This window comes from Sprattus sprattus (genome assembly GCF_963457725.1).
Source record: "Sprattus sprattus genome assembly, chromosome: 2".
Lineage (NCBI taxonomy): Eukaryota > Metazoa > Chordata > Actinopteri > Clupeiformes > Clupeidae > Sprattus > Sprattus sprattus.
Window position 1 is genome coordinate 41,691,781 of NC_137921.1, and position 13,661 is coordinate 41,705,441.

General features: G+C 44.1%; 1 protein-coding gene across 1 annotated transcript in view; it reads left to right on the top strand.

Moving 5' to 3' along the window:
• The window catches only part of kdm4b (lysine (K)-specific demethylase 4B), a 69,136-nt gene extending 56,050 nt beyond the window's left edge, over nucleotides 1-13,086 (top strand). The window contains exons 17-22 of the mRNA XM_080831892.1: nucleotides 907-1,015; nucleotides 10,589-10,774; nucleotides 10,965-11,132; nucleotides 11,224-11,343; nucleotides 11,859-11,951; nucleotides 12,146-13,086. Of these exons, the coding sequence (XP_080688018.1) occupies nucleotides 907-1,015; nucleotides 10,589-10,774; nucleotides 10,965-11,132; nucleotides 11,224-11,343; nucleotides 11,859-11,951; nucleotides 12,146-12,535 (1,066 nt within the window). The 3' untranslated portion in view covers nucleotides 12,536-13,086. The remainder of the gene's footprint in view (nucleotides 1-906; nucleotides 1,016-10,588; nucleotides 10,775-10,964; nucleotides 11,133-11,223; nucleotides 11,344-11,858; nucleotides 11,952-12,145) is intronic.
• The last annotated feature ends 575 nt before the right edge of the window (nucleotides 13,087-13,661 follow it).

The window sequence follows — 13,661 nt, forward strand, 5'->3', positions numbered from 1 at the left end:
AAGAAGAAATGCAATCTGATTTAGAAGAACAGGAACTGCTACACCTGGTCTGCTGGCTTAATCGTAAATGATCTAGCTCTGATTATTGTGGGTTTGAGTGCCTACTGTTTGGTTTCATTCACTTTTAAAAGGGGCTTGCATCTTTACACCACCTAAGATTTAAGGTCTTGTTAGATGTGTAACATTAATAAATACGGCCTCCTTTTATTTATTTTTGGATCCGCCTTTAAAAGTCTGAGACTCCTCAGCTTAGGACGAGCAGTTTGTCTGTGTGCTAGCCATGTATACATAAGCATCTATGATTGATTGTGACCTGAAATAACATATACTTTTTAAAAGCATTTCTGACTAGTTAAATCTATCTGCTATTCTAATTTGCCCTCTTTAATTTAAAATGTATTGAACATTTTTATGTTTAGTTTAATTTGTCTGACATGGTAGTGGTGCCATGTTGGTCATCTGGTGCCAAATTTAACCCCCAGTGAAGTACTTGGGATTACAGAATCTATAACATGCTGCATGCATTTTGTCAGTGACCGTCGCATATGAACCAGGCTATTTGTGTGTCCGTCGGAAGTAGCCTAATGATGATAATAATACGATCGATTTGTATGCCGCTTTTCATGGACCACAAAGGCGCTTTAGAGAGCAAACGTGTAAACAGATGTAACTTTATGGTGGGGAGGTGTTTTTGTAGAGAACCATGTGACACATATGCCATCACTCTCATTTCATAGCATCCTTGGTAAGACGCCGAGCACCCCCATAGCACCTGCAGAAAAAAAACTGGCTCCGCCACTGGATTGAATGGCCTTTCCTGTGTGAAGCTGGGTACATGTTGATGCCTGGTCAATCATAGTGATACGTAGCATGATTGTGTGAGTGTGTGTGGTCTCCTGTGTGCAGGTGGGTCCATGTGATCTGTGCCATAGCGGTCCCAGAGGCTCGCTTCGTCAACGCCACAGAGAGGGAGCCAGTCGACGTTACTGCCGTCCCTGACACCAGGAAAAACCTGGTGAGTTCCTGTGTGTGTGTGTGTGTGTGTGTGTGTGTGTGTGTGTGTGTGTGTGTGTGTGTGTGTGTGTGTGTGTGTCTGTGTCTGTCTGTCTGTCTGTCTGTCTGTCTGTCTGTCTGTCTGTCTGTCTCTCCCCCCCCCCCCCTTTGTCAGTGATGTCTGTGCTGGTTGTGTGTTCCTCCTGGCGTGTGTGTGTGTGTGTGTGTTCCTCCTGAGAGCTCAAACTTTAGAAGTGCTGAATATGACATGAAGTTGTGGAGCGGAAACTTTTCTTATCCCCATGGTAACTACAGTGCACTGTAGCTCTCGCTCCTCTCCTCTCTCTGTCCCTCCCCCCCTTTTCTCCCTCTCCTCTCTCTCTCTCCACTCCTATCTTCTCTCTCTCTCCTTTCTCCCTCTCTGTCTCTCTCTCTCCTCTCTTCTCTCTATCTCCTCTCTCTCTCTCTCGCTCGACTCTCCCGTTCTCCCTCTCTCTCTCTCTCCTCTCTCTCTCTCTCGCTCGACTCTCCCGTTCTCCCTCTCTCTCTCTCTCTCTCTGTCTTTCTCCTCTTTCGCGCTCTCCTCTCTCTCCTCTTTCTCTCTCCTCTCTCTCTCTCGCTCTCTCTCTCTCTCTACCCTTCTCCTCTGTTCTCACTGTCACATGAATTTTCCTTTCAAGGATTAGGAGGGTGAGAGTGGGGGGTTGAGGGGTGGGGGGGTCGGGTGGGGTGTAACACCGTCAGAGATGTGAATGGGAGAGGGCAAATGGGAAGAGACTGGGAGAGGGTGAGTAAGAATGGGAGAGAGGGAAGGAGGGAGTGTTTGAGTGAGAGAGAGAAGGAGAGCGAGAGGGAGGAAGTGTGAGAGGGAGGGAGGGAGGGAGGGATGAAGGGAGTGTGTGTGAGCGAGAGAGAGAGGGAGGGAGTGTGAGCAAGAGAGAGAGCAAGGTGTATTTTTAATGTTGTGGAGGAAAAGGAAACGGTAGAATACTATAGTTGGGGTTTCTGGCTGTGCTTAATTAGCTACCTTGTTCCTGCTCCACCCCGTTGGTGCGCGCGCGCACACACACACACATGCAATGTTAATGTGTGATGTCTAAATCTCTGATATAAAATACCCTCCCATTACAAGTTGAGTAAACACTCAGACACTCACATACATACCTGCACACCATTGTCATGTCAACATTATACATGGCTCAGGGTACTCCTTAGCTTTGGGGTGTGTTGATATGTTAATCCGTCTACTGAGGTGAACAAAGTCGGTTTGTGTGTGTGTGTGTTTGTGTGTTGATGAATGAGGTGAAGGAGTGGACTAAGGAGTGTGTGTGTGTGTGTGTGTGTGTGTGTGTGTGTGTGTGTGTGTGTGTGTGTGTGTGTGTGTTTTTAATGGATGAGGGAATGAGTTTACTGGGGTGTGCTCGTATTTTGAAGGATGAGTGTGCATGATTGGACTGGTGAGTGTGTGTGTGTGTGTGTGTGTGTGTGTGTGTGTGCATGCATGCACATGTTGGCATGTGGTTCTATGTTGAAAGATGAATTGGCTATTTTTCATTGGGCAAGAGTGTGTGTGTGTGTGTGTGTGTGTGTGTGTGTGTGTGTGCTTGTAAGGTGAAGGATGAGTGTGTAGAATTGGACAGATGGTGGTTTCTTGTCCATAAATCTGACTGGTTTCTATTCAGGCCGTGTGTCTGTTCTCTTTCATCATGCACTCCATGGGAATATGACGTCGTCACACACATGCTCGTGCCCGCACACACACACACACACACACACACACACACACACACACACCACAAGCTCTCACAAAACTGTACACACAGATACATACATCACACATGGACACTACAGCCTCCCACATAGACAGGCACACACACTCTGTCAATGTTTTGCGCAGTGATATGCCAACACTGCTGTCTCCTGGGCTCAAATGAAGTATTGACATTTTAATAAAGAAGTTTTATTTTCATCGATTTTCCTCAAGTTATGGCAGACATTATAAGCAGGCAGAGGAGAGGAGAGAGAGAGCAGACATTATGAGCAGGCGGAGGAGAGGAGAGAGAGAGCAGACATTATGAGCAGGCGGAGGAGAGGAGAGAGAGCAGACATTATGAGCAGGCGGAGGAGAGGGAGGGAGGGTGAGAGAGGGAGAGAGAGCAGACTTTATAAGCAGGCGGAGGAGAGGAGAGAGAGAGCAGACATTATGAGCAGGCGGAGGAGAGGAGAGAGAGGGCAGACATGAGCAGGTGGAGGAGAGGAGAGAGAGCAGACATTATGAGCAGGCGGAGGAGAGGAGAGAGAGAGCAGACATTATGAGCAGGCGGAGGAGAGGAGAGAGAGAGCAGACATTATGAGCAGGCGGAGGAGAGGGAGGGAGGGTGAGAGAGGGAGAGAGAGCAGACTTTATAAGCAGGCGAAGGAGGGGAGAGAGAGATGGAGGGAGAAAGGTATCAAGTTAAAGGCAGGGAAGGGGTGAGCAAGAGGATTGATAGGGAGAGATAGAGGGAGGAGTAGAGAGAGGAAGGGAGGGGTGGAGAGAGGGATGGAGGTGTGGAGAGAGGAATGGAGGGGTGGAATGAGGGATGGAGGAGGAGTTGAAGGAGTGTTGGAGATGTGGAGAGAGAGAGGGAGTAGAGTTGGTACAACGGGGTATATATACAGCCGCGGAAAAAATTAAGAGACCACTTTCAAAAAATTATCAGTTTTTCTTTTTTTTACTATTTATTGGTATGTGTTTGAGTAAAATTAACACTTTTGTTTCATTCTATAAACTACTGACAACATTTCTACTGAATTTCAAATAAAAATAATGTCATTTAGAGCAGGGGTCCCCAACCTTTTTTGCACCACGGACCGGTTTAATGTAGGAAATTTTTTCACGGACCGGCTACAAGGTGTAATTTTCCACCACTTGTTAGTCATGTCATCCATTCATATATTCATACCCGTGAGGCAAGCGCGAGTTCGATAGAATGGAGTCTACTCATATACAAAAGCTAACAGTAACGTGAAGTGGCGTTAACTTGCGACCAACACCATTGTATTACGAATGTTAATGCATGACAAATACAACTCACCATAACGCTGAATCAGTGTTTGGTCTCCATGTGCTGAAGCAGTTTTGAAGGCTTCATTAGCTTATTTGCTATCTTGTCGCCACAAATTATACAGAGCGGACTTGGTGCGTGAGAATCAACTGTTGCAATAAACCCGTAATTTAAGTATGACTCCTGGTATTGTCTGTTAAAATAAGCTTTCTTTTTTGGAGGTCGTAGGCTCCTCTTCTGGCTCCTTAGTGGGCCTTTTCACCTTTGCAAAGAAGCTCTCCAAAGATTTTAGTTTTGTACTCATTTTCGCTAGTTTCGCTATTTTAGTATCACGTGAACGAGACAAGCGTCTTGACGTGACAAGAGGCACAGGCGAATATTACGTCCTAGAAAATTCAGTCGTTTTTCAAAATAAAACACCTTTCAGACGCTAATAATGAATACAGCGGACATTATATAAATGATTTATTCTTTCTGCGCGGCCTGGTAACAGATGCCTCACGGACCGGTACTGGGCCGCGGCCCGGTGGTTGGGGACCACTGATTTAGAGCATTTTTTGCAGAAAAATGACAATTGGTCAAAATAACAAAAAAGATGCGTTTTTTCCAGATATTGATTTCTGATCTCTTCCTAAGTTAAAGCATTAGTATTGTGTAGTTTAAGAATCTATATGAACTTGTTTTCTTTGCATTTTTCGAGATCTGAAAACTTCCCATTTATTTTGCTATTTTGACCAATTGTCATTTTTCTGCAAATAAATGCTCTAAATGACAACATTTTTATTTGAAATTTGGTAGAAATGTTGTCAGTAATTTATAGAATAAAACTAAAATGTTAACTTTACTTTAACTCATACCAATAAATAGTAAAACCAGAGAAACTTATAATTTTGAAGTGGTCTCTTAATTTTTTCCGCGGCTGTATATACACTACCGTTCAAAAGTTTGGGGTCAAGACAATTTCGTGTTTTCCATGAAAACTCACATTTTTGTATATCAAATGAGTTGCAAAATAAATAGAAAATATAGCTGCAAGCAGCGATGGCGGTTTCCTCCTCCAGACATTGCGAACCAGGGAAAAATGTATTTTTGTGACAATTTGTCACTGTAAAGAAAAATCCATGCTGCAGACTTGCCAATGGGATATTACATTTCAAATGCATTACTTTGTAGATCCTCAAGGGCCATGGCTTCAAGCTAAGAGTGAGAAGGGGTGTGGTCATCCCTAAATTTCCTTAAATGTTGTGTGTGTGTGCTTGCGCGTGTCAAAGGAGCCTGTCCCTGTCCCTGTGTGTGTGTGTGTGTGTGTGTGTGTGTGTGTGTGTGTGTGTGTGTGAGAGAGAATCTGGAGCGCACACGCGCGCAAGACCAGAGGGGCAGGGGCAGAGAGGCAGACTTGAGAAACACCCTAGCAATTAGCCAAGCATGCGTATTTCAAATATTCACCAAAAATCTACTTTTCATCTTACAGTCAATTTTTTTTCAGATTTGTGTTCTAAACATTCTCAAGTGTCTTCACATGAACTTGTGATTCAATCAGAGTATCACTTTTTGACCTGTTGATGTGTAAAGCATTGTTTTAGCGTTAACAATCTATCCAATTTGCTTTATATCAATCATTTTTCAAGATATGAAGTTGCCTTTGCACATGGCAACATGTTGTAGTGTCTTCCAGTGACATATCAAGTTTGGTGTTGATTTGTCAAAGATTTGCCAAGATATGACCTCACTTCCTGTTTGGCGACTTTTCTGCTGAATTTGAGTGGCTGTACCGGACAAACGGTTGTGAGGATCAAAATTCTAAAAAGTAACTTTTGTGAGGCTAGGTCTGAAGATCATCTCTGGTGATTTTGAAGAAGATTTGCCAAAAATTGTAGGAGGAGTAGGCTTTAAAAAGTTTTTGATAAAACCGGAAATAGCAGAAAATCTATATAACCGGAAATTGACGCCATGGGATGGGTTTAATTCGTCTTGATCCAGGGAATCCAATGGTACCTCATTTTTTGAAAATCGGTCATACGGTTCAAAAGTTGCGTGTGTTACAAAAGTCCAACTTTGACCTGTTGGTGGCGCTAGAGTGGTCTAATGAGAGCCATGAAACTTGGTGTGAATGAAGAAGGGACTGTCCTTAATGAGTGTGCCAAATTTCAGAAAAAGTTACCATATGGTTCTAGGGGCTGCCATTGACTCCCATTGCAGCAACATAATAATAAGAAAGCCTACCGGAGGAAACCTAAATATGGTCAAGACATTGACAAGGTTAGAAATAATGATTTTTATTTTAAATATAAATTTTGTTCTTCAAACTTTGCTTTTGTCAAAGAATGCACCATTTGCAGCAATTACAGCATTGCAGACCTTTGGACTTCTTGCTGTTAATTTGTTGAGGTAATCTGTAGAAATCTCACCCCACGCTTCCTGAAGCATCTCCCACAACTTTGATTCGTCTGTCCATAACACTTTTTTTCCAATCTTCCTCCGTCCAATTTCTGTGTTATTTTGCCCATAGCAATCTTTTCTTTGTATTGGCCAGTCTCAGATATGGCTGTTTCTTTGCCACTCTGCCTAGAAGGCCAGCATCCTGGAGTCGTCTCTTCACTGTAGACCAGGGCGCTTCAATAGGCGGCCCGCGGGCCGAATCTGGCCCCCGAGCTGCTTTGGACTGGCCCCCGATAGCCTCATTCAGTTCGTGACTAAAAATCTAAAAAAAAAAAAAAAAAAAAGTTTGTGACTATGGCTAATTGTACACTATCGTGTGCAGTAGGGGCTGGTATGGTGGCGTAATGCACCCGGGTACTGCCTGATTTGGCCAGACATTCATTTTTTAGGGAAAACAAATTACCAATCAAATTTGCCCCTCTAAATTTACCGAGCTCTAGAGTGCGTCACTGTGACCGTTACCTTTGGCCTTCATCACTCTGACTCGTACCTTTCAAACTGCGCTTACCAGACAAAAATGTCTACTGCACGCAAGAGTGTACAATTAGCCATAGTCACAAACTTTTTCTTTTTTGGCTAGTTAGATTAAATACAACAGGTTCAGCTGGACTGAATATTGAGGTATCTGAGGCTATTTAGTTATAGACAGATATGCAAAATGCAGTGTACTTTTGGCCACAGCAGATTAACTGCTTAACCCTGTTATTATAAAAAGAGGTCAAATATTTGACTGTTACAGTGCTTGTTCTGTCAGTGATTATAGTTAATTTCAGTTTGAAACATTTTGCAACTCGAGAAATAAGTAAAAATGTCTCATAACTTGGCCTCCAATGGAAGCCGCCACAGTGTTTACATTGACCGCCGTTATACGCTTGCGCTGATTAGTCAATATGATAGCTGCAGCGACACGGAAACCAGTAGAATACTGGTCATATCCTCCGGCCCCTGACTTTGCCTCAGTTTCAAATACTGGCCCCAGCTCCAAACTAATTGAAGAGCCCTGCTGTAGACGTTGACACTGGCATTTTGCGGTTACCATTTAAAGAAGCTGCCAGTTGAGGACCTGTGAGGCGTCTATTTCTCAAACTAGAGACTCTACTTGTCTTCTTGCTGAGTAATGCACCGGGGCCTCCCACTTCTCTTTCTACTCTGGTTAGAGCTCGTTTGTGCTGTTCTCTGAAGGGAGTAGTACACACCGTGGTAGGACATGTTCAGTTTCTTCGCAATTTCTCGCATGGAATAGCCTTCATTTCTAAGAACAAGAATAGACTGGTGAGTTTCACATGGAAGTTCTCATTTTCAGACCATTTTGAGAGTATAATCGAACCCACAAATGTGATGCTCCAGGGGCCGGTATTTCAAAATGATCCAACAGGATTAATCCTCCTGGATTGGATTAAATCCTGATCAGATCCTAAAAACGGGTTTTTCAAAGCAAATCTGATCCTGAAGATTCAGATTCAGATTTGGGAATCCAATCCTGCTTTTGATCTGGATTAAACACTGCTGTTGAGTATTTCAAAATTTAAGTGGAAAATCTGGATCAGTTTGATCCTAAAAATCAGGATCACCCTGATCCCACCTCAGAGGTGGAAAGTTTGAATATGAATGCCTTATTTCAGGGTACCCGCGAGGTCTTAAAAACTTGAAAAAGTCTTAAATTTAGTATTCATAATTTAAGGCCTTGAAAAGGTATTATATTTTGTCAACAGGTCTTACATTTTCGTCAACAGGTCTTAAATTTTGTTCATCAAGTCCACATTTGTTTATTGTTCGTTGTGACAACGAATCTTAGTACACCCAAACGTCGCATCCAAAATACCAGGCAACCTGGCTCTGAACTGGCTGAGAAGCTGACACGATATAAAGGATAAAACTAGCTAACATTAGCTATTCACTAGCTGCGCTAGCTAGCTAGACAGTTATCTAGGACACTGCCCTGTCAGGGACAGGGTAATGCTAGTTAATAAGCTTCTGCTATCACAGGCAACAGTGGAGCGGGGCTTTTTGGGTGAATAAAGAAATTGAAACGTCTAACATTAAAGAACACGCTGTTGTACAGGGATGCAACAACAGTTTCTGCGACTCCCGGGATAGAACAGCCTATTTTGCTACATTTTTGTAGTCGAGGTAATCTTTTATTTGGCATGTTGGTGAGGTTATTTAGAGGACCATTTCTCAATGGATTTGTTATTTAATGAATGTTTGTTTATTAATAACTTATTTTTAACAAATAACTCAATTATTATTACAAAGAGGGAAATTCGCAACTCTATCACAACTTCCACTTGCTCCCGCAATTTAATTGCAACAAACACCTAAAAAACACTGCAACTTTTATGGAAAAGCTCCCGCTATAATAAGTTGGCTGAACTCATCAAAACTGGATGAACAGATTGCTGCCAAAAGCGCAGAGCTCCAAAGGCTGTAGGATCTCTTGTATTACAACCGCACACAGGTTCAACCACAGACGTATCCAGACACGCATGCACACACACACACACACACACACACACACACACACACACACGTACACAAACACACACTCACACGTCCACCTCTCACAGTTATTGTTTTAAATGGTTCTGTCTTATGATTACATTTTTTTATTTTATTCATATGCATATCAGGAAAGGTGCGATGTTGGTCTTAAATTTCATTTAAAGTGGTCTTGAAAAGGTCTTAAAAAGTCTTAAATTTGAGATGAAAAATCCTGGGGGTACCCTGTATTTAAGTAACAGTTTTTTGTTAAGTTATACCCACTGATAAAAGCCTCCCCTGAAAATCAGTCAAATTAAATTATTAACATGCATTCAGCACACACAATTAATTTTCATAGCCAAAGCTCAAAAGGTTATGCCATTTGGAGCAGGTCTATTTTAACTGCCTGTCTTCTCTTTCCACAAACATCTGTAAAGAAAAACAAATATTAAGATTTTAGGGCTGTCCCTTTTGTTGACAACTGTTTCCTAAAAAGATATGTACAACACATTTTGAAATCTACACACAATGCCTTGCGAGTGAATGCATTCAAATGGACTGTGGACCGCGACATACAGACGCTAGCCTATTAACTAGCTTGTTAGCTCCTTAACACAGGAGTCAATGGAGCAGCGTTAGCTCGCATTAGCGCGAACTCTGCTTAATTAGAGATCGCCGAGCTCTTCTTTCAACTTTGTGCTGATTTACGTAATTGGTAAACTCAATAGAATGAGTGCCTCATCTAGTCTAAGGACGCATCAACACTGACCAAGATTATACTTTAATTTAGTGACAAAATTTGTGTTAGCTTCTCCTTTTTCTGGTAAAAAGTTCGCTCCATTTCCTGTTTCCTGTCTGTGATCCAGGGGGCGGGACGGATTTGGACATCCCAATCTGCCGGTATCAGGATCACTCTGATCCAATCCAGCAAAGTTTTGAAATACCGGGATAGATCAGGTTGATCCGTGGCTGAGGACAGGGGGATTTGGTTATCCGGATCATTCTGATCTGGATTACAAGTTTTGAAATACCGGCCCCAGATGCTCAACTAACTCAAAGAAAGGCCAGTTTTATAGCTTCTCTCACCAGCAAAACATATTTGCACAAGGGTCTTCAAGGGTTTTCTTATCATTCATTGTCTTCTTAGGCGATTAGCAAACACAATGTACCATTAGATCACTGGAGTGATAGTTGCTGGAAATGGGCCTCTATACACCTATGTCGATATTTCATTAAAAAACAGACGTTTCCACTTAGAATACCGGTAGTCATTTACCACATTTAACAATGTATAGTGTATTTCTGATGCTCAGAATCTTCATTGAAAAAAACAGTGCTTTTCTTTAAAAAATAAGGACATTTTTAACACCCCAAACTTTTGAACGGTAGTGTCCTATATATAAAGAAAGCGGTATAAATGGTATGTGTGTGTGTGTGTGTGTGTGTGTGTGTGTGTGTGTGTGTGTTGTTAGATGTATGCTAGTGCATATTGTTGCTATTAATTAATGTTCTATGTGTGTTTGTTTAGGATGTGTGTAGACTTGTATATGCTGAAGATATGAATGGTGTGCATGTGTGTATGGTATTTGGTGTGGTAATTAATGGTGTGTGTGTGTGTGTGTTTTCAGATGTGTGTGTACTGCCACAAGCCCAGCAGGCAGCCGTGCGGCGCGTGTGTCCAGTGTTCCCACGAGAGCTGCTCCACCTCCTTCCATGTTACCTGCGCTCACCTGGCTGGGGTCGTCATGAAGCCCGCCGATTGGCCCTACGTGGTGTCAGTCACCTGCCCGAAGCACAAACAGACCAATCAGAGGGTAAAAGTGCAGTGGGGTTATATTACACACACACACACACACACACACACACTCTCTCTCACACACACACACACACACACACACACACACAGAGAGTCTCCCTCTGGACATCAGCATAGTGATATGTATTTATTTTTTCTCTGTGACACACACTCACATTCCTCGTCTTGTCTCCTCTCGTCACCGTCAGGTGAAGCTGGGGTCGCGGGACCTGTCGCTAGGCCAGCAGGTTATTGGTCGCTATAGCAACGGCTGGTTCTACCGCTGTTATATCATCGGCATTGCAACACAAACTCTCTATGAGGTCAACTTCGATGATGGCTCCTACTGCGACAACATCTACCCTGAGAACGTGGTGGTGAGTGTGACCGCACAAAAACGCGAGCATGTGCACAAACACACACACACACACACTGTGTGTTAACCCTAATAACCTCTGACCCCCCCAGAGCCATGACTGCCTGCGCTCTGGTCCTCCTGAAACCGGGGAGATCCTCTGTGTGGGGACTGCAGACGGACAGATGCTCAACGCCTCATTCATCAGGGAGCTCACACAGCGATACTACCAGGTACCTCACACACACTCACACACACACACACACACACACACACACACACACACACACACACACACACACACACACTCTCAAACTCTCAATTCTGTACACGCACACTCCTTCACACACATACACACCTGTAAACCCACACACACACTCACCACGGGGCAGCGCTGGGATTGTTCCTAATGAGGGCAGCGGAAGCGGGAGTGTGTCTGAAGTCAAGCCTAGAAACTTCTGCGAGAGGATGTGTGTGTGTGTGTGCCTGTGCTTGCTTCAGCTCTGAGACATTATTACTAAAGTGACATGCAGAGGGGGGGGGGGGGGGGGTGAGAAACTCATGCTGGGTGTTGAGGTGTCTCTTAATGAAGCAGTCCACACACACAGACACACACACTCTTCCTCATACACATGCACAACAAATCCTTTTGTATGATTCCACAAGGGTGCTCTATTCATGAGTCGTGTGCGTGCGTGTGTGTGTGTGTGTGTGTGTCTGTGTGCGTGTGTTTCTCTTGTCTTATCAGGTGGAGTTTCAAGATGAGTCCCAGCTGCTTTTGAAGCGCTCTGAGATACACACACTAGACCAGGAGCTGCCCAAGAGAGTCATGGCACGCCTGGTGAGACAAACACACACACACACACACATCACAAATGTGTGCTTATACACACAGATGTACGCACACATGCCAACACATCTACAGACACACACACACACACACACCTTAGATTGGCCCAGTAATGGCATGTTAAGAAGTGCTGTGTCTATCTGACTGCTGAAATAGTGTGTGTGTGTGTGTGTGTGTGTGATCAGGTCCTGTCCGCTGTGAAGCAGGAGTCTCACTCTCAGGATGACGACGAGGTTCAAGCTGCCAAGAGGCCACGCCTCCCGACCCCGCCTCCCCAGGCCATGGCTCCACCCATGCCAGCCTCGGAGCCTCCTTCGGGACCACTCCTCAGCCCCCTCCCCAGGATGATGACCCCCATCCCCAGTGGGGCCCCTGGCCCCTACGGGCACATCCCTGCCGCCTCAGCGCCCCCCCACCAACCCTGCCCCTCACCCATGCTGGCCCCCCCCTCGCAGGCCCAGGACGATGTGTACACCCCCAGCTCTGGCTACGTGGCCTACATGGAGGCCCTGCTCAACTCGAACTTTCCCCCCGATGAGGGGGGTGCCTCCCTGGGCCAGGGGGTCATGTATTAAACACACACACACACACGCGCGCACACACACACACACACTTTAATATATAGATACTCACCTATACAAACATTAATATATACTGTATGTATACACATAATGTCTACAGACACATTACCCATATATAAACACCACACACACACTCCAGCTTCCCCCATCCTAATCATTTTCCCAGGAACGAACTCAGAACTGAACTTGTCCGTCTGCATGTGTGTTTTTGTACATTTGTTATATGATTTGTTGACTGCTGTTGTTGAGCTCCTCAGCAGGTGGAGATTAATCACCTCCTTTTCACCTGCATAGTACCTCTCTCGCGCTCTCTCACACACACACACACACTCACTCATCATCCCTACCCTCTCTCTCTCACACACACACACACTCACTCATCCCTACCCTCTCTCTCTGACACACACACGCTCACATACACACACACACAAAGAGACACACACACTCATCAACATGTGCTGTTACTTTATGTGTTCTCAAGTATTTTTCTACAGTGAAGCCACACACACACACTCAGCTAACTCACAGGAGAGAGAACCGGTAAGACGAGCACTGTGTATGTGTACAGTTGGGGGATGGGATGGGGGGTGGGGTGGGCTGTGGGGGGTGAGTTTATTGGGTTCAGGTGTTTCAGTGTCATGTGTAGAGTCTATATCTCAGAATGCAAACCGTGAAGAGATGTGTGTGTGTGTGTACACCTCACCATCACTGTATCTGTGTGTAGGACCACTGAGTGTGTGTGTGATGCTGTGAAAAAGGGGATTGTGCTGTTGTCAAGCACACACACACACACACACACACAGGAGAGCATGTGGTTCTGCTTCTGTGATGGCTTTGTAGCAGTCTTGGTCATGTGTAGAATATTGGATACAACACGCTTTCTCTTTTTATTATGGTTGTTCTAATTTGATTGTTGTTGATATGCTTTCTAAAGTTTTCATTTTGTGAAATTCTTGAAACAATGTCAGAGGATGGCAAAAGAGATGGTTTTGACAGATTTATAACTCTTATTTTTTAGAGATTTTAGACTCAAAGAATTCAGCTTTTATTCCTGATTATTGAAAGTCAATTTTCAAAGGTTTGTGAAATAAACTCAACTGATGGTGCTACCGGAGCCTTT